This window comes from Drosophila arizonae, chromosome 2, assembly GCF_054131065.1.
Source record: "Drosophila arizonae isolate 15081-1271.41 chromosome 2, UAZ_ARI_1.0, whole genome shotgun sequence".
Classification (NCBI taxonomy): Eukaryota; Metazoa; Arthropoda; class Insecta; order Diptera; family Drosophilidae; genus Drosophila; species Drosophila arizonae.
The window spans coordinates 11,483,580-11,508,891 of record NC_142922.1 but is presented as its reverse complement, the minus strand read 5'-3'; the positions used below and the strand labels follow the sequence as shown (position 1 = coordinate 11,508,891).

The window sequence follows — 25,312 nt, the reverse complement described above, 5'->3', positions numbered from 1 at the left end:
ATTATACTCTGCGCATATATATTACACATTACATTATCTATTGTATTATATAATTTTGTAGCACATAATACATTGATTTGAATTGTAGCCGCAAACCCATATATAATAATTATGTCATTTGTATTTGTTTAATATTTAATTAGCAAAATAAAAACAAAGCTCACACAGAAATGCATAATTTACAGTTAAGTCTACGTCTACTGCATCGATTTGAAATTAGTTAATAATTTATATATAATATAATAATTGTTTTACTTTCACACACACACACGTTTATACATACATACAACACAGAAACAAACATTAAGTGAAAATCAATAAATAAAACATTAACACAAAAAATCTGAAGCCAATTCAATTATACATATTTTCTTCCACTTTACTTTAGAGATCAATGCAAACTATAACTACAAATGGAATGAAGGCGTTTTCTTTCGTTTTTCAAGTAAATATAGCGAATTCCATAAGCTATATTACAAACACGCCTAAAAAAGTATACAGGGCTATCAAATATATTCGCTTAGGCGGGTTAAGTATTTCTTGTTGTTTTCCTTTAGATATATCTCATTTTGGAATGGCTGGGACAATTTTGTTTTTTAGAAAATGGAAGTGATTCAACCAGACTGCTCGATTCTATTCACAGATTAGCTTAAGCCAACGCGTAATGGGTCTAAACTGGGCTATACAAAGGTGCCTAAGCTGGGCTTTCACAATATATATATATATATATATATACGTATATTTAATGGACACCCTATCAATATTGTATTATGACTATATTCTGGGCAACTTATTGGATAGGAAAGCGAGTTGAATCAATTCAAAAGCATTTCGGGTTAACTAAACTAAAGTAGGTCGTTTGCCTTAGCTAAATGTAGAGGTAATATCGCGTACTACTTTTTATGCAACGCTATACAGTATACAGTCTAAACAAATAAAATATTCATATATATATATATATATATGTATATAGGTGTGGACCTTTAACTAGAACTAGTTGCTGAGTTATTTAAGTTTTCGGCCAACTGTTGCAAATGATTTTTAAATTTTACATTCAAATTCATTTTTACAAAATATATTGCACTACAGTTCATTCTCGACGCGAACAGATTAGGATTGCTTTGACTACGACTATACGCCTACGCCTACGCGACTAACAACAATAAGAACAACGACAACAACAACAGCAATACACACATTAACAATAACAAGAGCCTAGTTGCAACAGTCGCTCTTACAATACAATATCTTTTAAGCTTATTTAGCAAATATCTAGACGGATTCATAATACTGACTGACGCACTGCCTACGTCAGGATGGTCGCCTCAGTTGCCAATGGACACGGCGGCGATCCCAACAACATTGTGGACGACTTATGGTGCTGCTGCTGCCGCTGCTGCTTTACACTACGGAGCTTTTGTCATTTCTTGGCACTGAAACTGGGCTTGGGCAGCGAACTCATAAAGGCGCCCGCATTGGCAGGCAATGCCGGGGCCACGAAGCTCAGATCGGGTATCAAGGAGATGCGTGGCGCCACCTTTGCATTGCTCAAATGAAACTGTTGCCGGTGGTGTTGCTGCTGCTGCTGTTGCTGCTGCAGCTGCTGCTGATGGTGTTGATGATGCTGATGCTGATAGGACACGGCATTGCCTGTGGGCGTGGGAGCCGTTGAGAAGTCGTGCATCAAGTGAATCTGCTGTGGTATATTATTATTGTGGCTGCTGTTGTTATTGTTGCTGCTGCTGTTATTGCTTTGATATTTAGGCACCAGATTGCTGTGGGAATGTGGCTGCTGCTGCTGCTGATATAGGCTCAGCGGATTATTGTAAAAATTGGCGCTTTGCCACGCGCCCGAATTGAATTGGGGCGCCGCGCGTGCTGGCAACGGCGTGCTGCTCACAAAGTCTGACCAGTCGTCGTCTTTCTGGACAGCAGCCGCAATGGGCGTGGCTTTTCGTGCTTTCTGCACATTGTTGTTGTTGTGTTTGATTTGCTGGGGCTGTTGCTGCTGCTGCTGCTGCTGCTGCTGCACAGGCACCGACACAAAGTCGGACCACTCATCGTCCTCCTGATGTTGCTTCTGTTGTTGTTGTTGATGTTGCTTCGGCGACTGTTGCGCAACACTGGCGCTTATCGTGGGCGGCTTGTACTGATGCGAGAACAGCTCCTCGATGCGCGCCAGCTCATCCGCATTGATGCTGGCCTGCGCATTGTCGCCCCACTCAATGGTGGGCTTGGCCAGCGGAATTGACTGCGGCAGCAGTATGGCCGGACTGAGTATCATTTGCTCACCGAACGTCGGCGTTCCGTTGCGCGGTGGCTGCAGCTGGGCGACGCTCTTGACGGCGGGCACTGACTGAAAGTCACTGAAATCGTCATCCTCTGCTGCAGGTTTGCCCGCGCTGCTCGGCTTCGTTGGCGAATCGAGGCCAAAGGGCGGCTTGTACTCCACATCGCGATATTCCTTCTTGACAACCGTCTCATCTATAATAATTCCCGCCGAGGCAATCTCGTAGTCGAAATCAATGGGCGCCAGTGTTGTGGTCTTGGCCACCACCGTGTCCGATTTGGAGGGCGTGTAAATATGCGTCTCTTTGAGTGGCAACGAAAAGCTATTGTTGTTGTTGTTGATGCTGCTGCTGGTGCTGTTGCAGCTGGTGATCTCATGCAACTGCTGGCTGTTTACAGCGGTTGCTAGCGCCGGTGGCGGTGATGGTGAAGGTGATGGCAAAAGTGACTCCCCTCTTAGATCAAGTTGCTGCTGCTGCTGCTGTTGCTGCTGAGGGAGCTGCTCAATGTCGTCGAAGTGGTTGCCATGGCCGTCTGTTGATAGAGCAGGCGATAGCGGTGCTGTTGCTGCTGCAGCAGCAAATATTGATGCTGCTGCTGGGCCGTCATCAGGACAGGTGGCGGACACAACGGCAGTTGCCTCGTCGGCGCTGCCTGCGACTTGCCCATCAGCCGAGCTAGGCTGCGCTTTAGTCTGGCTCTGCGATGTTGCTGCGGCGGCGGTGGCTGCTGCTGCTGCTTCAAGTCCTGTGAAGCACAGTAAAAATTCAGATTAATATTGGGGCATCAGCAAGGGCTTTTGGTTAGATACAAATGGACAACATGAGTACTAAGATACTGGATTAACTAGTGCAGTTTTGGAAGGTTCTGGGGTTCGGTTGTGTTTTGGCAGCGAAAGGTAACAAGAACTGAGGAGAAATAGTTGGAGTTGCATAGACTTAAAAGAGAGTATATAAAACAGTATACACAACTACAACACGAAGCACGGAGCCAACGAAACTTACTAAGATCCAGCAAGGCGCAGTGAGCAGTAAAATTAGTGTTTGTTGTTGTTGTTGTTGTAGTGGTTGTTATTGCATGATTGTTATTATTGCAGATGGTGGCAAAATGTGTGAGAAAATTGGCATTGGCATTAGCATTGTCATTGTTGTTGTTGTTGTAGTTGATTGTCATATTTTCATTATTATCATTAAGCAGTTCCATTAATGGCAGTTGCGCATCCAAGGCATCGTGAGTATTGTTGTTGTTGTTGTTGTTGTGGGAGTAGTTAGAGGTAACAAGATTTATTTTATCAGCATTAGCCACCATCATTACTTGGTCTAGTTGTTGTTGTTGTTCCAATTGTAAAGTCTGTACATGTGATTCTAAATACAATTTATCGTAAGGATAAATTTGAGTACATAAATGGTGGACACAAGAATCAAGTGAAAGTAACGGTATTTTGCTATATAATACCCTTGCAGAAGATTATGTTTAGCTCGATATGACAAATATTTTTAAAACTATAAAAACGTAGTTTTAGCGGATTTGTGTAATATTTTAAATCAATTAAAAATTTAAATTATTAACTATTGAATAATTAAATTAGCAAAATTTTGTTAACAATATAACATTTACCTTTTAGCAGTATTCATATAAATTAAATAATTTAATTAAACAAAAAAGATCAAACGTAAAGTTTTGACAGATATTCGAAGAATAATTATATTTCGCATATTAATAGTAGTATTAATAATACTCCTACGTGTTTATAGCTGTATCAGCAATACTTTATGCATATACATACACACAAACATACATACATACATATATCTGCAAGGGCATCACAACTTCGGACTACCGAAGTGACCATAATTTGCAAGTACGTTTTGTAGTAGGATATAGAAAACGAATGGAAATCAAGAAAACGAGAATATAGAGCAGCCAATAGAAGGCAGACCAATTGTTTGTTCAGTTTGGAAGCGAAAAGCGTGTGGATCAAACGAAACGTCTCAGGAAAGAGCGAGCGAGAGGCGGTGGAAATTTTGGTTACGAGAATCGTGTGTAGCGGTTAATTTGCAGTAACTAAGTTCTTTGCGGCGTGTAACGAGTCCAGGAACTTACCCTGAAGTGGTGGCTGAGAAGAGCTGTTGTTGCTGGCGGGCAGCAGCGAGAAGTTCGGCCCGGGCGCTGCTTGTGGCTTGAGCGGTTTGAGAGGATCAAAGCTTAAATTCGCTGCAAAGCGTGGCATTGATGCGTTCCACTTGTCGCCGAAGAGCTGGGAATATCAAACCATTTTTAGTAAAAGAATATACAAGTTTAATCCATGTGCACTTACAATATTACGCGAATCGATGGCCAGTGAGCGCACAAGGGAGTGACGCATCTCCGAACTGGACCACTGATAGTTTAGAGCGTGTGCCTGTTCAATGGCACCGAAGTGTAATGTTTGCGCCTCAGCCAGGGGTCTTTGGTTACCTGCAGATTGCGCACAGTTGGACTCTACCTTAGGGAACATAATCTCCAGCACAGGCTTGACTCGCTCGTCGATGCTCAAGTGCGCAGCAGCTGGCGGCGGGGGTTGCGGTAGAGCGGCCGCCACTGTAGGCGGAGCGGACTCAAATGTGGGCTCAGCAAAGTCGCCGAAGTCGTCATCAGAATCGTCTTCAGGAGTTGGCACAGTCGTCGTTGCAGGCGTTACAAAGTCCTGAAAATCGTCAAAACCATCGTCTTGATTGGCAACCTGTTCGGTTTCTACAACTGCAGGCGCGGCAGAGAAGTCCGCAAAATCGCCAAAGTCGTCGTCCTCGCTTAGCGCCTCTTCTGACTTAGCCCCATCGACTTCTCCGTTTAGCTCCTGCGGCAGTACTTCATTAGAATCTGCTACGTCGTTTGTTTTGCACGTAGAAATAACTTCGGGTTCAGGCTTTGCTTCAGGCAATTGATTATTCATTGCAGACGCTTGTTGCGTGGGCGTCGCTATAATCTCTATGGCAAAAAAGTCAGGCGCGCCTTCAGGTATAAATAGTTCTTTGGGTTTCTTTGGCGAACACTCGTCGTCGCTGTCGTCGGTGACATCTTCCAGTATTACCTGGTGACATACTGGGGGTGCTTTGGTTGTTTGCTCGTCGGCTACGGGTGACAAGGTGCTTGGTGGCGTAGCACTGCCGCTGGAGTATAGGCTGAGACTGTCCAGTTTGAGCGAGGGCACATTGTCATTGGTGTTAGCCTCCTCTTCCTCATCGTCCACCTCCGGTGGCTGCTCTACTTCAACAGCTAACTCAGCTATAGGCGCCAGAACATCAATGTGCTTTGGTGACATTTGCTGCCCTTCAGGTATTTCAGTGTCAGCTGCTTTCACTTGATAATTGAAAGCCTCCACTGTGGCCTTTTCTGTCTTAGCAGGTCCAATGCTCAGTTCTGGCGGTTGGGACTGAGCAATGTACTCTGCTGATATGGGCAATTCTGGCAATTCGGACACTGCAAGGACAACATTGCTATTTTAATAAACACAAAAAGCAATTACCTATAAAAACAATTACCTTTCGCATTGAACGATGTGTGTGTGTCGGTGACTAAGCCATACTCAGAGTATTCGTCAGCTTCGCCGTCTTCCAGCTGCAGCGTTGACTGTAGCCCCGAGTCATCGTCGTCCTCACCAAAGTCGATCGGGGGAGGAGTGCTGCACAAGAGCGGCGGCACATTTACCATTTTGTGAGTCCTTTGTTCCAATTTCGCACTCGTTGTTTTTGTTGTGCTAATTTAACTAACAGCAGCTGCAAACACTTCAGCAACTGTCGTGCTGGTCGTTGTGACGTTTTCAACCCGTTTATCAGCGTATGTGTATTGGTTCTTGCGTGAATGTGTTTGTGTGTGTGAGTATGTTTGTGAGCCCACTCAAGGTCTGTGCTGGAATTTTCTTAGTGAACTTTACTTTACGCACACGCGTGGACGTTGGGCTTGTAGTATTTTATTTAAGTGTCAGTTGCGCAACGATTTTGGCCTAAAATATATAGCTCAAACGGTTTTATGTTTCAAATTCGCCATGTTTTCAACAAAACAAATTTTTTCCAGGCTTAGTTCTGACATTCACACTTAGAGATGTGTGACATGTAACGAGTGATTACAGGTGGCGAGTCACCGTTGCAAATACAAAATACTAAAAGTAACGGACACATATAATGTTTATAAAAAAGAGCATTTAGATATAACAATTTTAATATATTTTATAAGTATTTAAAATACAAAATACAAGTATTTAGAAATACATGATATAAATAATTGTAGTTGGCTCAGTAAAAATATATTATATATATACGATACTAGATTTATATTCTATTTTTAAAACGAATTTAATTGTGAATTGTATAATCTTAAACACATACTTTTGAATATATTTGTTTTTTAAATTTAAGCAAAAATAAAGAATTTTACAGTACTGGAAATATCGATATTTTGCATATCGATTGTGGTTTTGTCAGTCTGACAGCTGCTTTAAGGTTATACTACTATTGTAGTGGACTTGAATTCGCATAATTATTGGTAAATATAATTTTATTTAATAGATTCTGCGATTTATTACTTATCGTATGCATTATGTACAACTTAATATATAGTTGGTATCAAACAAAGAACTGACATATTCGTTTTTCTTGCAGCTATTGGTCTTCACATTACATAACTAACCAGCTATGTCTCAGGCTCCAGTTCGTGTCTCGCCGCTTATCAAGCTCGGAAGATGGTCCTTGCTGGTTGTGGGTATTGCCTATGGCGCTGCTCACCAAAGCCGACTCTCCAAGAAGGAGGCGAAGGTGCGCGAAATCGAAGCTCAACAGAAGGCCGTTCGTGATGCCAAATTAGCCGAAGAGAAGAAGCGCAGTGCTGAGGCTGAGGCTAGAGCTCTGGCCGAGCTGTCGAAACCACGTCCCCATTAGAGTGCATCTTTAGTTTCTTATTATCAGTTAATTAACTGCTTCTACAAGTGCTCGCTCTAACAACAACAATAACATCCAAATTCCATCAGGCGCAAGCGATCGGGCAGTGTTGCTCCAGAACTATCGAATTATCGATCGTGTTTGTGTGTTTATCTGAAGTTTGTGCAAATTAAATGATTAAAAATGAAGGAATTATGTAAAACATACAACAATTAGTGTCTGATATATTGCTTATTTTAGATGGCCTTCTCTTTGGTTTCGTGAGAGAGATGCCTATGCATATTTTTAGTCAATTTTTAATTGTTATAGCACTGAAATCTCCTTGCACTTCTTCCTCCTATGATGAACTGCCGCAGTTTACTAATTCTGTGTGGATAGGTTTTTTGTTGAATCAATAATTACTCGCTGCCAAGGTGACAATTTAATAGGTGTTGAAACACCTCACTTCACGGGTAACACGCAAGGCACCCAATTTAAATGCCAGCACACTTCACGGGTTTCCTTAAAAAATGGCGAACTTTTTAGAGCAGTTGCCCAAGCATCTGCAGGAGATTGCAGAGCGGGGTAAGATCTCATATACAATTTAGCTCAAAGTGATATCCGTTAATGATTCCATCTAGTCAACGTGCTGACGCCCGAGGCAATATTAACAACGCCTCGCATTAGGTTTATGGACACCCGCACTTGTGACTTGGATTCTTGTGTTCATAGCTGCACTCCGGAGGATGTGCGCATTTTGAAGGAGGCAGCTGCCAAATGGCTGGAGCAAACGCCCGTGTCAGGTAACTGACGGCAGGCCAATTGTTATCACTTTTAAAGATATGCTATAACTGTGCTCTCAGCGGACTCCCTATTTAAAATACCCGCTCGCTTGAAGTGGTCCCGCGTGACCTTTGGCTGTGCTGCACTTGATCAGTGCACGGGCGGCGGAGTTTCGATTCGTGGCATAACTGAAATCTGTGGCAACTCGGGTGTGGGTAAATCTCAGGTACTGTTGCAGCTGTCGCTAAGCGTGCAGCTGCCCGCGACGCTTGGCGGCTTGGGGAAAGGCGTGGCATTCATTTGCACCGAGGATGCGTTTCCGTCACGTCGTCTACTGCAAATCAGTAAAGCATTTGAGGCACGCTATCCGGCAGAGAAGCTGAACTTTTTGGGCAACATCTTTATCGAGCATCAGTACGAAAGCGTAAGACATTTGATACAGATTTAAGCAACTTCATCTGCCATTCTTTACGTTGCAGGAACCACTTCTCGATTGCATTAGCAATCGCCTACCACAACTGTTGCAGGAGCACAGCATTGGCCTGATCGTAATTGACTCCGTGGCTGCCATCTTCCGCTTGTACACCGACTTCGATAAGCGTGCCCGGGATATGCGGCGGATGGTGCACGCGTTGCTCAGCTATGCGGATAAGTACGACTGTGCCGTGGTGTGCTCCAACCAAATGACTGCCACAGAGGAGACGGATGAGACGCGCATGGAGGATGTGCCTTGTCTGGGACTGCAATGGGCCAATCTGAGCCGCACCCGCATGCGCATCTCCAAGGTGCCCAAGCAGTACAAGCAGGGGGATCAGCTGCTCACCGTGCGAAAGCTGGAGATCGTCTACTCGCCCGAAACCCCAAATGCATTTACCGAGTTCTTGATTACCGCCGAGGGCGTGGTCAATGTGCCAAAGCCATCGCGGCCAACGGCCATAAAAAGAAAGTTGATTTAATTTGCTGAATTGTTTATTTTATTCTTTGAATTTAAAATGTGTAACGGCTGCTGATAGGCTCGTCATAGATTCGGTTTTTTTTGTTGTTTGTTTTGTTTCCTTCTCTCTTTTTTTGTTTTGTTTGTACAAAGACTCACAATAAACATGTAGGTATTTTTATACTTTCCATCTATAATATATATATATTTAGTAGCGATTTACACTTAGGACTGGTTTTGCTTAAACACTTGTAGTTAATAGTTAGTATAGTTAAATTAAATTTGTAATTAACATGAATTCACCAATTGTTGTTGTTGTTTTTGCTGTTAATGAAGCGAGTGCGCGCTCTTTCTCTCTCTCCTGTCGCTCTTCTAACTCTTTCGTATACTTTATCACATGAAATTTTCGAAAGTTCAAATTACAATTATAATAGTATTTTGCATTTATTTTATGTTGTATTTTTTAAACTGCACATTAAACATTTAAATGCGTTTCTAATGGCAACATTTACAAAGCCTATACTTAAATCTAGCGCATACATACATTCAATAAATTACATAAATATGTGTAAATGCCTACAACTAACAAGCACACATACACACACGCACACACAGACAACAGACATTCAGTGATCATTGCTAAATAGAAACGAATCTTGGCTGAGAGCTGGCCGTGTGCTTGAGCAATATTCGACAATATTTTTTTTTCTTTTTGGCACGAGTTAATTTGACTGGCTGGGCATGAACTGTGGGGGATTGCGGGGGGCTTTGGCTTTTTTCGGCCTAACCCATTTGCACATCGGGATCCTGGGAATCTTGTGCCTCGGTGGATGTGCCCGGCTCACTGGCCGTCTCCTCGTCCTCCGATTCACTTTCGTTCATTTCGGCTGTTTCCTGTACGTCGCCGCCCTGCAGCTTCGTATTGGCCATGGCCAGGGCAATCGATATCTTGGAGGCGGCCAGCTTGCTCTCAAAGTCCATTTCAGCTAGCAATGCCTTCGAGGGTGAGCTGCTTCCATTTTCCTGGGCAGCTGCAGCAGCAACCGCCGCTCGCTGCAAACTCAACGCCGGAGACTCCTCCAGTTTGATTTCCAGCTTCTCAGTCTGCTCCAATGGCGCCGCCGGCTCCACAGTCAGCGGTATGGCATGCTGGTGCAGCCGATGGTGGTGAAAGGTCTCACCAATGCTATTGTTGTTGTTGTTGTTGTTGCTGTTCGCATTGCGTTTCTCAACTGATTTGCTGCTGCTGTTGTTGTTGTTGTTGGTATTGCCAGCAATCGGTGTGGAATCGCTGGCATTGGCGCTAGCATTAGCTCCATTGCCTACTGCTGGGCTGTTTGCGGCTTTTGCGGTCTTCTCCAGCAATGCATTCAATTGCTTTTTAATTTTGGTCGTCGCATGCTTTGTTTGCAATTTGTTTTCATTAGTACCGCTGCCGCTTTTAGTTGGTGTTAATGTGCTGCTGTTGCTGTTGATGTTGCTGCTGTTGTTGTTGTTAGTGCTATTGCCGCGTGATTTATCCCCTTGACCATTGGACGCCTTCTTTGGTGTAGCCTCCATATTGCTAGCCGTGATGGACGTAGGTTGACAGCCGCCATCATCAACAGAGCCAGTGTTGTTGTTGTTGTTGCTGCTGCTGTTGCTGTTGTTGTTGTTGTTGTTGTTGTTGCCTTTGGATTGCTGTTCTGTGGATGTGGGCCTGGACGATTTATGCTCGGCAGCCTCGTTGTTTGTGACATTGTCCTGTTTTTTCCATTTTGTGCGTCGGTTTTGAAACCAAATTTTTACCTGGAAATAAACGAAAATGGAAATTTTCTTAATAAAGCGTATTTATAGCAAGCCCAAAGAATATTCATTTACTTTTTTTTTTTTTTTTTTTACACATAAAAATATTATGCTTAAGAGAATAGAGATCCGAAAGATTAATCAGGAAACAAAAGAATATAATATGAAAACGAGTAATGTTTTTTAATAGCGGTTAACGGTTGTCTTTCTTGGTAAAGGAATCAGGAAGAAATTTGTTCCATTTGGCAGCTCTAACAAAAAGTCTTAGCAAGGTACACTTTCTTCCTGTTTGCCGCGCCCCCCAAAATGCATATAAAATTTATGTTTTTTATTTTTGGAATTCTGAGTAGCAGTCTAGAGCTCGTTTCAAAATTGTGGAAATTATTATATTATTATAACCGTATGCAAATTGTCAAATTATTAGATTTCTAGGTCTCAATTTTGAGAAGATATAATCTATTGTAGTTCGCCAGACCTCCTAGGGGTATAAATAGATAGATTTCGGGTTATCAATGCATTCCTCAGATTAAGTATTTCCTCAGATTAGACAGATTTAGTATATCCCAAATTGCCACACCCCTAGTAGTAGACCCCTAGTAGTACACTTTATAAGGCGAACGATAGAAAGAAATAAGCAAATAATACGATTAGTGCTCTGATATATGTAAGTAAGATTGCTTAAAGATTACAGTGGCAAATGCATAAAGTAAATTATTTATGTTTGTTATAATTTTCCTATGATTCAGGTGAGAAGTCTTTAGCTTCTCGCATGCTCATATTTGTAGGGTCCATTATGCGATTCAGTGAAGAACTTTTGGACTACTTATGAGTCAGTCGGCTCGAGTTGCTGGAGTCAGTTAGCTATAATTAGGCAATGTTTATGCCTCATTTGCCCTTATTAGTGTGCGTAAAACAAATAATTAAAAATTATGTATCGCATTTTCCACTCGCAAACACTTCCGCTACGTCAGCTACAGTTCAAAACAAGCAAACGCTGAAATGATGTGGGCCTGTCAAAATGCAGAATCCGCCTATCATCCACTGCCAGTGGCAAAGTATGCCCATTCAGTGTTCACTGTGTGCGAGTGTGCGAGTGTGTGTAGTGTTTTATGTTGCACAGGGCAACGGAAGGAAGGCGGGTAGGGAGGGGTGGATGCTGCGGCGGGCAGCGTCAATGGCGCAACATAAAACATTTGCTTCTTATTTCCATTTCATCCAAAATGATGGCCTAGCTAAATAAATGAAAAATCTATTTAAATCGCGCACATAATTAGTATTTCAGCGGCATGTCTGCATACACACACACACACACATGCACACACGCACACACGCACATGCACACACACACTCAGACTAGGAATATGAAGCAAAAATAAGCGCCAAAGACAGATGCCGTCATATGACATGCTCATTTTGCCGGCGTACCGTAAAAATGATGAAATTAACATGAACAAAAAAAGAAGAAGAAAAACAGGAGAGAGAAAAAAAATGAGAAAGAAAATAAACCATTTTTTTCCACTTAGTAGAGGAAACGCTCAAGTATACAAATAGAAATTGAAAATGCATGAAATAATTTCCCATATTGAAAATCAATTAATTGATTGCCAAATATTTCGAATTTCGAGTACGCTCCCAAAATAGATGCACATCAATGAAATGTACTTGTCGATGGATTGATGTGTGCGCAAATTGTTTGTTTTATCGATGAAGATGGATTATGAGCGCTGCCAATGGTCTCTATCTATCTTTTATGGCTGGCAGTACGTTAGCTCGATCCGCTCGTAATTACACTTTGCCTATATACAATCGATCAATTACTCATCCAACAAGCCCAATGCCCGGTCTTTGGTGCCCGGTGCCCGGTGCCCGGTCCCGGTGCTCAATGCCCGTGTCTTTGCCTGTGCATTAATTCGTTAATAAACAATAAAACAGCGCCGTGTTTACCTTATGAGCAATTTTAATGGCCATCCAAAGCATCATTCTTGTACATAAAATGGGCTACTTTAATGGGCCATACCTACATATATATACTTGTAAATATGTATATATTTATGCGGGCATCTCTCGGCCACACTGGCTTTCCTTTTCAGCTGGGCACATGCCGCGCACTACTTACATTTAATTATTTGATTATTTTTTAATGTGTGTCTGGCCTAATTTAGCCATTGCGTTTCTTTTAATTGCGTGTGGCATTTTTTATTGCATACATTTTGCTGATTAATTTCTTTGGCATAATCCAACCAAAAATCCAAATCATAAATAACAATTTTGTTCTAGATTTTGTTCTCTTTTTTTCCTTTTTATGTTTGTTATGATCCCCATTTTGAGCTTCACATAAATATACTACAGCATATACCTACATCAATTTCTAAAAATACAAAACAAAACTTTGGCGTCTAAAGTGAAAAGTTTACCTCTCCCTCTCTCTGTCCACCCTCGATTTCTCTCTTTCTCATGCTTTCTATCTCCCTTACGTGTTGTCGTTTATGATTTATTGACATTTAAATGTGCTCTGTATAATGTCCATTTGAAAAGGGAAGCTTAGGAATTTGGGAGAAGTGGGACAAACAACTGCCAGCCAGCAAAAGACGACTTCAGATAAGTGAAGTCGTCCTTCTCGGCAGATAAACAGGATTTAATAAGCATATATGTATTATGTATGTAAAGCCTTAAGACTTTCTGAACTGGAATTACAAAATTGAGTTATACCAATCTAATTCCTTGAACAGGAATATCTTCCGAAATTTATTTGATATCCTAACTAATTTATTGCGAACAAATCATCTATTCAAAAGACTGCCTTAAATGAGAGTAAGAGAGAGAGAGAGATAGACTGGGTGTAGCTGATTAATAATTTAAATAACTCATCAGAGTTATTAAATTTCAGGAAACTTTTTTAGTTATATTTTATATTAACTATTTTCACAAAGCTTCAATACCGTTCCTTTAATAGTTTCAAAACTGCTGCGATTTTTATTGACACGCAAGCTGCTTGTCTATGTGAGTATGTGTGTGTCCGCGTGTATGTGTGTGTGTGTGCTAGTATAATTAATTTTCAAAACGCATTTGGTGCTTACTTTTTAAAAATAATCACAAACCAGCGTGCCGCAAGGAATAGCTGAATTACAGACGATGAACGGCAGAGAAATACCCGCACCTCGCAATGCCTATCGTACTTTCATAAGCTAATAAAGTGTGCAGACTAATGTATCCATTATCAATATATATATTTTCCGAAGCCCTTCAAATTTAAAGTTTGACCCTTGCATCAGTGACAATTGAAAATGTAAGTATGTGTAGCCTGATATGCCCGCAGTGCGCCGTTTAGTGACGGTATAATTATGATCCAACAATGAGAAGCTAAATTGCTCAGGGAAAGAATTTGGCGCGCTCGCCCCTCATGCTGAAATGCTAACGACTACTTTGCACCACAATTTTGTTTTGCTTTTGCGTGCCAAGAAAAATTCAACATTTTCTTTTTGCTGCTCTGAACAAATTATGTTTTTATGTGTAATTTAGCATATTTTGTTAGTTCGTGTCTCGCGTAAAAAAAAGTTATGATAATTGCTTGCGGCTTCGCCTGATTAGCTAATTTATTATTATTATTTTCTTTCGCTTAGTAGAGTTTAGTTAAGAGAATGCAAGAATTAAGAAATGTAGGAATCTATTATGGAGCAAGTAAATGTATTGATTCTATTACAATAGCTCGAAGATAATTCTCACTTTCCTTGCTTAATGTGGATTATGCTGTCAATTTTAACCGAAGAACAACAACGACTATGAGCCCAATGGCAATTATGTAACTGGCATCGAAATCAAATATGTAGCTAGAACAAACAGACAAATGAAGCCAAACATAGCCTTAATGCAGGCCTCACCTCGACTTCCATATCCCCATCTGTGTACTCGCATATTGCCGGTGCCGTAAATCACTTTGTTCCATGCAAATATGCGCATTGCAATGACATTACTAATTAATAACATAATCACTGCGTTGGCTGTCAGTATACCCTGTACAAGTTGTATGGCGGCTATGCAGAACTATAGAGTTGAATAGCTGTTGCTTACGTTACTCAACTTTCTCATCGCAAAACTAAACAATAATAATCAATTAATTATATAGAAATTGGACAAGAAAATTAAGAAAAACTAAGACTGAATAAATACGGAATAAGAATAAATGCTATTGGAAATTTATAATAAGGCAAGTACATGAATATTTTGAGTAACTCATTAAACTCTACAGATTCTTATACGAACAGCTATATGGATGTTAAGATAATGCCGATGGTAAGAGAAAATTATAATATGACTAGTAAAAGAATCTTTCGAGAATTATGCTAGATATAATATCATATTATAATATTATGAGACTCAGAAGATTATCTTTTAGATATGAGAATGCTATGATTATCTAGAAAAATCTAAAGCCTATCCAATAAAGTGTAACGGCAATCTTACAGGCATCTTTTAAGAAGGATAGGTAACTTTTTGTGGGATACGCATATATCATCATCTGATGTTACGTGTTTAAAATTATGCTTACCCCATACATCTAAACAGCTGCATGAGTGTGTGTGCGTGCGTGCTTGTGCCTGCATGGGTGTATTTGACTCGATTTATTTTGCAATTATTAATTAAATAGACTTAAATGCAACTGCTGCCAAAATGCGTAATGGCAACAACAATGCCAAATGCCCCCTGGCTGTCTCAGAGGCACAGAGCCCGCACTTCCTGCACAGCATGCTGCAGCATTGGTCCGCTTTCGCACAAACCAACCACCACCCGCACCACCCAGGCCGGGCGCCCTAACAATTTATCGCAGTATGTATTTTGGGCAGCGGCTGTTGCTAATGAACGAAAATGCTGACCAAATTGCAGTTAATACCATTTTATGCAACATATTTTATGTGCAATGTGTAATAATTATACAGAGTCTTGTTGTTGCTGCTGCCGTAGCTGTTTGTTTTGCCATTATTATCTGTAGTGCTCATTCGATATTTCAAAGCCAAACGGCACTGCTGCATAGCAAAACAATTGAATAAATATTGACTTTAGCAGAAAAAAGGAAAGAAAAACGCTCATATTCACACAACTTTTGTTTCGTATCCGTATTGCGTATTGCAGCTAAATGAATTTTAATTGCAGCCAGTCACAAAAGCGGAAACTGTTTCTGATTTGAAGTCATGTGTGAAATTAAAAAGCGACCGCAATGCAAATAGGAATGCAGCACAGTGGCAAAGGCGACTTAGAGATACCCCTTAAACTGATATTTGGCGTGAATATTAAACAAATGTGACAGTAGATACAGATATAGATACAGATACAAAGATACAGATACAGATACAGATACAGATACAGATACAAAGATACAGATACGAAGATATAGATACAAAGATATAGATACAAAGATACAGATACAAAGATACAGTTACACAGATACAGGTACAGATACAAAGATACAGATACAAAGATATAGATACAAAGATATAGATACAAAGATACAGATACACAGATACAGATACAGATACAAAGTTACAGATACAAAGTTACAGATACAAAGTTACAGATACAAAGATACAGATGCAAAGATACAGATACAAAGATACAGTTACACAGATACAGATACAGATACAAAGATACAGATGCAAAGATACAGATACAAAGATACAGGTACAAAGACACAGATACAAATACAAAGATACAAATACAAAGATACAGATACAGATACAGATACAAATATACAGATACAAATACAAAGATACAGATACAGACAAATATACAGATACAAAGATACAGATACAAAGATACAGATGCAAAGATACAGATACAAAGATACAGATACAAATATACAGATGCAAAGATACAGATGCAAATATACAGATACAAAGATACAAATACAGATATGTATATATGTACACAGATGCAGATACACAGATACAGAGATACAGATACTTTCATGTTGTAGTTGCTCATTTCAAATGTTGAGGCCGTGAAAACTACATGAGGAAATCTACATGAAAGTATCTGCATCTGTGTATCTGTATATATATTATATCAAATATGTCAGCTTGTATCATTTTTATGGATATTTCTTAAGTTTTACGATACGCCCCATTAGGTATTTATATAGGGAGCACTTTTGTTAAATTGCCGCTTCGCTGTTCAAATTTTATGCGTTGCGGTTTTAAAATTTTTAAGTTTAGCCAAACGAACCAAAAATTTCCAGCTGGCATAAATTAAGTTTATGGCTAAACGCGGAACGAGACGGCCAATACTATTTGGGTGTTGGTTAGAGTGAATCCGCCCTGCCGTGGCCTTTCGGTGGCCGTTCTTCGTTTTTATGCCTAGCGCTCGCGACTTTTAATTTGCTTATTGTGTCGATTGTCAAAATGCTGAGTCGAATTGCGATCCACGTGGCTCTCGAATGAGCCGGCTTGTCTATCTCTTGTAGGTCTCTTAGCCAGCCTCTTAGCAGCCTGCAGCTAGTCACTTCAAAGATCTAAAGATTTGCGGCCTACCATTTAAGTGTGTATAGATGTGTGTGTGCGCCAAAAAATCGTTTTGAGATGCCCGCATCGCCCCGGGATGTCTGTCAACTGCTGTTGATTTGCTAATTGCCCGGTGTTTAGCAGCTGAAATGTGCTAGCTCACGCCCACCCAAAAGCAACGATCTGCCAAGCAGAAACAGCGTGAGAGCGACAGAGAGAAAGAGAGTGAGGGAGGAAGCAGTCAAATATGAAAAATTGTGAAACAGAGAGAGAGCGAGAGTGAGAGAGAGACAGACGAGGGGGAGAACGTTTCTTCTGTCTGCGCTTTTAGTGGCTCCGCCTCTATTTAAATGCTTTGCTCGACGCTCGCCAATGAACGCGGCTGTTGATATTGTTGCTGATGTAGTTGTTGTTGCTACCGCCGCATTCTGGCAGTCAAAATGTGATTTATAAATAATTAAACTGGGGCTCGCACACACACAGCGACAGCTGCTCGTTCGTCTAGCTAAAACTAATTTATGCAAATTTTCAGCCAGTCAAAATTAATAATCAAATTTGGTTTCATGCCCTCTCGAATTGCAATTGTTGGTACTATTGCTGTTGCTGTTGCTGAGCCCCTCAGCGACAATTAATTGAGGATACTTGTTATTGTGTGTAATCACATTGCTGTGCACACATAGTTCAAATAATTTTGGTGTTATTTGAATTAATTGTTATTGACACAGGGCACTCGAAAGCGCTTTGACTACGTGACGCATATGCAACATTTTAATTAAGTTGCGGTCAATGGCAATATTGTTAAATTGCATTTGCTATTTTCATTTTCATTCAAATATGCAAATGGTCATCCGCTCGATTTGGCCTTTTGGCCAGCAATTATTAGTGGCAAAATAATAATAATAATAATAATAATAATAAAATCATTATAATTTCACTCTTGCTGCAATTCATGTGGCATTTCAATGAGCATTAGCATAAAGAGAATATCAAATAAAGATAACAGATTTCATGGCATTGTTCTGTGGTTGAAATTTAATTTGTTTAGAACTATTTGCCAATGCTTTTGAAAAATTGATGACGTCGTTAATAATTTGCATGTAATTAAATGTTCATTAGTCTAATTGCTTTTACCAATTAGTTGAAGGAATTTAATGCAATTGCAATTGATTAATGCGCATAGTTCAGGTGCATAAGGTATCGAGAGCTCGAAAAGACAAATTCCTGTTATTGGATTCCAGTTCACTCTATTTGGAATTTAAATAAGAATTCAATTAATATATTTATTTTAAATATTAGAGGTAGCATTCTTTTAAATGACATAAATGTTACACATACGCAGCGTGCACTCAATGAAGAGAATAAATCAAGGAATACTCGAATTTACTTTATTTCTCTTTTATTGGGCAATTGCATATTTAAAAATAATAAAATAAAAGCACATCAGTTGTTCATTTTTGTGACATCAAGAAATAGTGCGTTTGTGTGTGTGTGTCATTAATTTAAATACAGTTTATAACAATGATAAGAGCAACAAAAGCAACAAACGTACAATCTGCTGTCCAGGTCACATATATGTATCCGCAATGTCCTCGAATGATGAATTGCCATTTGATTTGTTTGTGCTGCTTGTGGCAGCAATTTAATTTAATTATCGTATTTGCCACTTGGCCAAATGCCAGCCATAAGCCGAGTCAGCCATCCCATTGGTTGAATATACACATACAAGTGTGTATATGTGTGTATGTGTGTGCTTGTGCTTGTGTTTGTGAGGTCAAAATGCAGATGCAGTCGCATCGCACTGCTGCAGTCCTGGCCACCTGGCCACCTGGCTGGCAATTACGCCGGATTATGAACGGCGGCAAACATTTAAAATGAAATGTCCAATGCAAATTGTCAGGAGAGCAGCGTTTGGCCCTAAATCGCGTCTAACGCACACAGCGTCGAGGCCCCATTGCCCCTCCGGGGCACTAAACCCTATTTTCGTTTCCGGTCCTCCGCTTGGCCGACTCCTCTCTGACGCTAATATGCAAATGCAATTTGCCGCGTTTGGCGCGTGATGTTCGTTGGGTAATCGTAACACAATTACAATGTTGTCAGTTTGTGCGTGTGTGTGCGTGAGTGTGTGAGTGCGTGAGTGTGTGTGCAGGTATGCGTGTGCATTTGCAACTGTGCTCCGATGCATCGCTTCAGTGCAGCCCTACAGGGCGAGGCTAGGGGTAGCTGGGACAGCCACCGCATGCATGCGTAATTAATTGATTTTTATCTGGCTTGAGGCTATTTTACAGTTTGCTGATGACAGACGATGCAGACACGTGGGCGCAGCAGCCCACGAGCCCGTTCGTAGCAGCTCTCCACGATTGAGAGCCACCACCTTTCCCCTTACCCAATGCTTATAATCAGCTTCGCGGCTTTCACAGTCTGCGGATGTGTGGGTGAGTGTGTGTATGTGTGTGCACGCGTCTATGTGGAGTTTATTTAAAGAGATTTTTATGACTGCCGCCACTTTATTTAGGACTCTTCGAGCTGTTGCTCTTTTTTTCGTTCTGTTAAATTTATTGCATGGTTGTTGCTCATTTCTTGTTTTTTTTTGTTTGTTTTTTTTTTTTTTTTGCTATTCATTGTCAGCGCCTGTTTATTTTTGGCCAGTTCGCTGGTTTAATGAGGCGTATGCGCAATATTACAATGTTGCAAAGTACACGCCGTATTATTTTTGGCGAAAATTAAATTGTTTGCGCCCAAGCACACACTTATATACCTATACATGTCTTTGATATGCACCAAGCCAGCGGCATGTCTAGACTTTGAAATAATGCTTTTATTAGAGTGGCAAAACCTAAACTAAGATATAAGGTTCTATGATGCAAAACTCGATAATTAAGGCAAGATACTCAACATCAGCAAGATAAACCTTCCTAACAAATCTACAGGCTGTCTCCTGCAGCAAGAATATCCTATTAAAATAACTCCTTCGGATTGGCATTGATGTATACAGACACAAATAATTCTGTTTCTCATTTTATACATATCAGAAGCATGCTATTAGTATTTGTTGGCATGTATCAGCTTTTAGTCAAATTCTACGATAACAAGTTTTGTGAAATTCAACTGAAACTCCTCAACTCCACCTCCACCTCCATCTCCACACCTCGGTCAGGTGAATGTATTGAAATACATATGGCATGTATTGTATTATGTATCCTATTTCAGCTCATCCCTTGCTGAGGTTTCTAACTATGTCTCAGGCATATGCTCGAGGGCCTCGTGTGGATACCGACTGCGGCTGGCCGGAACAACAACAGTTGATGCAGTTAATTTGCAGATATTATTGCTGTGATTAACACATAGATGTTTATGTGGACAGTAATGTTTTATATACAAACAAACAAACAAACACACACACACACACACACAAACAAGCTATACTATGAAATCAGTGAGGTGCACTTAAGCATTGGTTGGCTGCTGGCAGGATATACAAATATACCAAAACCACACACACATACACAGATAGAGATAGGCACACTGTGGCAGCTGTGTACGGCATGGGTGATAAATGGCTGCCAAGCTTATAATATTAATAATACATATAAAGCACTTGAACATGTCGACATGCATAACATGTTGGCTCATACAGATAAGCAAGGACACACACACACAAGCACACGAGCACTACACTAGACAACACAACGCAACATAGCCGAGCACAACAGATCATAGCAACGTAACAGATATGCACACCTAGAGAGAAGCCCATGATTGGCATGCCGTGCGCTTAGTGTTTGTGTATAAACTTGTAATTAATTGACTTGATGGAAAATGTAATTTAATTAAGCAGACATTTCAATGCGGTTGCCATTGACTACGGCTATGGCTACGACTACGACTACGACTACAACTACGACGATGCTCAGGCTTGCAGTTCCCTGGATGGCAGCCATCGCATCTTGTTTGTTGTTGCCATGGCTATTGTTGTTGCTCCGATTGCCAGGCGCTTTGCACACTAGCGCTCTTTAAGAGCCAATTAGTCTTATGGCATTTGAGTGCACACGGCGTATGCGTAATCCGACCTATTAATGCAATTTAATGTTAACTTTAAGCCCACATAAATTGGTAGCTAAGATCTAAGGTGGCTAAATTAAAGTCTGCAATATATTTGACCAGCTCGGCATTTGCCTGGTGGCAGGCACAGGATAAACAGCTCTCAAGTCAATTTTCTTGTCTGGCAATATATTCTTAAGAAGGACCATGTACGTTTTGGGCTCTTATTGCAGCTATTTTGGCCGCACTCTCGGCCACATGCAGACTTAATTTATTCTAATTATTCAATAAATCTTAATTTTCACTATGCTGCGCACATATATTTGCATGTTTTGCTGTGCTTCCTCTATTCAAAGCGCAAATGTTGCCTAGCATTTCCGGCTGCCTGGCTGCTTATCGCTTGTGGCAGCTGCGAGCCAGTGCAATCTAATTCGACATTATAAATTCACTAATATTTACTCGGGCATTAAATCAAATCACACCTTAAATTATATTTAAATATGTATTTGAAATTAAGCTTGAGCTATTCAACTGCCCGCCAGGCCTAATATTCATAACAATATATCTCAATGTTGTTTCATATAATTCGCAATTCGATTATAACCGTAATATGATAATTAATACAATTAATTGCTGTTAAGAATATATAGTTGGGTTCAAGAAATCACTAAACCTAAATCAAATTTAAAGGTAGAATTTATTTATATTTATGAAGGACTAAGACTAAGAAAAGTCTAATTGTAGTGTTTTATTTTATGAAGGAATTCATTATAAACTATGCAATTATTCACATAGTTCATTTAAGTAGTGTGTTGCATTACACAAAATATAAACCAAGTTAAGTTTTACTGTTGATATGAAAGATAGAAGAATAGATAAAAGATAGAAGAATAGTAGCAGTAAAGTAGTAGTAGTAGTACAATAGTATTAGTAGTAGTAGTAGTATTAGTAGTAGAGTAGTAGTAGTGGAGTAGTAGGTGTAGTAGTAGTAGTAGTAGTAGCGTAGTAGTAGCGTAGTAGTAGCGTAGTAGTAGCGTAGTAGTAGCGTAGTAGTAGCGTAGTAGTAGCGTAGTAGTAGCGTAGTAGTAGTAGTAGTAGTAGTAGAGTAGTAGTGGAGTAGTAGTAGTAGTAGAGTAGTAGAGTAGTAGTAATAGTGGAGTAGTAGTAGTAGTAGAGTAGTAGAGTAGTAGTAATAGTGGAGTGGTAGTAGTAGTATTTATAGTTTTGTTCTCCTTGAGCATCTAATTCTATTGTCATGAATGCCCTATTCTGTTAATTTTCCTTCAGCTATGCTCATAAAGTAGTAGTTCTATGCAAAGCAAACCAAATGAAGTTTTTTTTTATATATAGCTATGAAAAATAAAATAGCACCACTTGCATATATTTCGACATTTTTGAGAATTCTTTGAAATATATAAAAACTTTGAATGTTTTTGTGATAATTGTTATTTGTTTCAATAATTTATTGTTTTCTGCCTTTATATAAAGTAATCAGTAGATCAATACATTGTTAAATGTATCGAGGAGAACTTCTTAAACTTTGCATTTTTCACAGCTGTAAGTTAGAATAATATTATATAGCAGTAATAGTAGTTATAGTAGTTATAGTTTCGTATCTTTTTAATTCGCTACTAGTAATCTCATGAATCCTGAATTTTGTTCATTATCTTATACCCTGAACCCATTGAAAATGGAAAATTGGGGTATGTTTTTTCAGCTAAGTTCAACAAAATAGCAGTTTTATGCACAACAAACCAAATAAAGTCACTTTTAGTAGTTACTACTATTTCAATGGGGTACTGAACCCTACTATTGTTACTTCATTTATGTTCATAAAAATAGCAGTAATATACAAAACAAATCACATAAAGTTAGACTCTGACGTTATTAGTATTTAGTATGGACTACTATTTCTGTGGAAGAATAAACTGAGTGAACTGGTATTTCTCTTGTGAAATGCGCTCATTCATAAATTTGCAACAAACGAAACTCATAAAATATACATAGATAATAATAATCTTAACATTCCTTTCAAAATATTGTATTGTATTGTAACTGTATAGTCGAAAGTCTTTCACAAAATGTATATGTACTAAATTTAGTCTGCTATGCAGGCATTAAATTTGCTGTGAAGACAATGAATTTGCCATTTAATTAACAAATGTAATTTGTATTTACATTTTTGCTTTTGTTTTTGCTTTTATTTTTTTTAAAATTGATATTAGCTTATTCAATTATATGAGGTGTCAAAGCTTTTCCACAAATTTGTTTTCAGATTTATTAATATTATATTTCATATATATGTTTATTTGTATGTATATTTTGCCGCTAAGCAAATCAGAGATATTTGTTGTCACATTCAAATGGTGGTGAAAATATTTTGGTTGGATGTGGATTATTGGCTTTCACGAAATGTAATTGAATTACGAGTGCGTTAAATATGCTATTAATTAAATATGCAGCCGACGGGCATATTATGCACATATTTTGTTGCTGTGTGTGCTCATATTAAATGATGGCTAATTGAATTAATAAATATTTGAAATTCGTAATATTTACCTGCGTTTCGGTGACATTCAGCAGTTTGGCCATTTCGGTGCGTTCGCTGGAGCTGAGATATTTCTTAATTTCGAACTGTTTCTCCAGCTCAAAGATCTGGCGACCCGTGAAGGTGGTGCGCGCCTTCTTTTTGCGGCGTGCGTCCGTTGAGCCGGAGTCGGAATCATCCTCGGTGGTCTCCAGGTTGCTGTTGTTGTTGCTCGGCGGCTGGGCGGCGTGGGGGGCGCTGCTGGGCGAACTGTTATTGGCCAGCAGCTTATCCCGCATTAGGCTGTCGCTGCTGCCAGTGGGACTTACGTCCGGCGGCAGATCGACCGTTAGCTTCTTCTTCTTCGCTGCCGGCTTGCTCGAGTGCTCTGCGAATGAGGAATGGGAGAGGGAGAAACCATTAGCCATTGTCTCTTCATGTGCTAACTAAGCTAACTAATTGCGACACTCAGCTATTTAACCTGATTTCAGCTCGTTGTTATGTTTTTTGTTTTGTTTGTCGTTTGTTGTTGTTTCTTTGTTTTTGCTTTTGCAATTAGCTTGTCAAATGCTATAAAAACTGACAGGCCAATCGGTCAGATTAACTGACTGCATTGTTGTCGGAGTTGCAGTTGCACAGTTTCATATGTAAAACCAATGCGCTGCACACTGAACTCGTTTCTGTTTATACCCTGTAAATTGAGTATGATGTGTATGGGTGACTAGTTGCGGATTTGAATTTTAAGATGAAGAGCTGTACTTTATTTTTATAATCATGATAATAATCTGAAATAATTCGATGCATCTGAATTTAATGCATATAAAAAAAAATGTGTAATATAAAATAAAAAATACAAATATAAAATAATAATATAATATAAAATAAAATAAAAATGGTTTTGTTTACTATATTATTTTATATTTTTAATTTCATATTTTAATTTATATTTTTATATTATAAAGTTTAAAAACTATTTAATTTTTATTATATTAATTTTAAATATGATTTTTTTACTATTTTATTTTATATTATATTTTATAAAATATTTTATAATTTTCATTTTATATTTAATTTAATTTAATTTTATACATATTTATATATTTTAATATAATTTTTTTTTTTAATTTATAATTTGTTTTTGTTAATTTTAGAATTTAGAATTCACAGGGTCATCTATAGTCGATTTCGACTTTATTTATGTATTATTACAAAGTTATTATTCCTGTCGATTGTCAGTTTTAAGTAAGTGCGAGAGAGACGAGCGAGAGAGAGAAAGAGTAGGAAATAGAGAGAAAAAACAACATACAAGTGTTAACAACGCCATGTATATCAGCTATATGGCTATTGGTTGACTGGGGCCAAAACGTGTCTGGCATGAGTCTGACTGTTGTCGCCAATTGCGAATGCATAATTGAAATCTAATGACAGTTAAATGCAAACGTTCGTCGTGGAAGTTGTTGTTGTTGTCGCTGCAATTGCTAATACGCCGCGTGGGCCGTCGCACGGCCTCATATGGCGCGGAGCGCATATGCATGACACTGTGATTAATTAGGCGACCGACTGACAGCCGCCG

General features: G+C 39.4%; 4 protein-coding genes across 8 annotated transcripts in view; 2 read left to right on the top strand and 2 right to left on the bottom strand.

The window, feature by feature from the left end:
* Positions 1 to 117: 117 nt before the first annotated feature.
* Positions 118 to 6,407, bottom strand: Afti (aftiphilin). 2 transcript variants are annotated; one of them, XM_089462125.1, is made up of 5 exons: positions 5,811 to 6,407; positions 4,607 to 5,748; positions 4,393 to 4,546; positions 3,294 to 3,653; positions 118 to 3,036 (listed from the first exon to the last, which is right to left on the bottom strand). In XM_089462125.1, the coding sequence occupies exons 1-5, from the start codon at positions 5,977 to 5,979 to the stop codon at positions 1,421 to 1,423; spliced, it is 3,441 nt and encodes a 1,146-aa protein (XP_089318251.1). In that variant the 5' UTR covers positions 5,980 to 6,407; the 3' UTR covers positions 118 to 1,420. The 2 variants fall into 2 exon arrangements, with proteins under 2 accessions (XP_089318251.1, XP_017873712.1); XM_018018223.2 differs by lacking the exon at positions 3,294 to 3,653 and having other exon boundaries at positions 5,811 to 6,406.
* Positions 6,408 to 6,664: 257 nt separating this feature from the next.
* Positions 6,665 to 7,414, top strand: ATPsynE (ATP synthase, subunit E). The gene is made up of 2 exons (XM_018018232.2): positions 6,665 to 6,810; positions 6,927 to 7,414. Exon 2 carries the CDS (start codon positions 6,960 to 6,962, stop codon positions 7,200 to 7,202), a length of 243 nt encoding a protein of 80 aa, XP_017873721.1. The 5' UTR covers positions 6,665 to 6,810; positions 6,927 to 6,959; the 3' UTR covers positions 7,203 to 7,414.
* A 140-nt stretch (positions 7,415 to 7,554) lies between these two features.
* spn-B (X-ray repair cross complementing protein spindle B) lies at positions 7,555 to 9,081 on the top strand. The gene is made up of 4 exons (XM_018018229.2): positions 7,555 to 7,766; positions 7,823 to 7,984; positions 8,045 to 8,388; positions 8,444 to 9,081. The coding sequence occupies exons 1-4, from the start codon at positions 7,712 to 7,714 to the stop codon at positions 8,918 to 8,920; spliced, it is 1,038 nt and encodes a 345-aa protein (XP_017873718.1). The 5' UTR covers positions 7,555 to 7,711; the 3' UTR covers positions 8,921 to 9,081.
* The window catches only part of NK7.1 (homeobox protein NK7.1), a 42,244-nt gene continuing 25,861 nt past the window's right edge, over positions 8,930 to 25,312 (bottom strand). For all 4 annotated transcript variants that reach the window (XM_089462140.1, XM_018018226.2, XM_018018225.2 and 1 more), the window contains exons 3-4: positions 23,772 to 24,127; positions 8,930 to 10,686 (exon numbers count right to left, since the gene is read on the bottom strand). In XM_089462140.1, the coding sequence (XP_089318266.1) occupies positions 9,682 to 10,686; positions 23,772 to 24,127 (1,361 nt within the window). In that variant the 3' untranslated portion in view covers positions 8,930 to 9,681. The remainder of the gene's footprint in view (positions 10,687 to 23,771; positions 24,128 to 25,312) is intronic.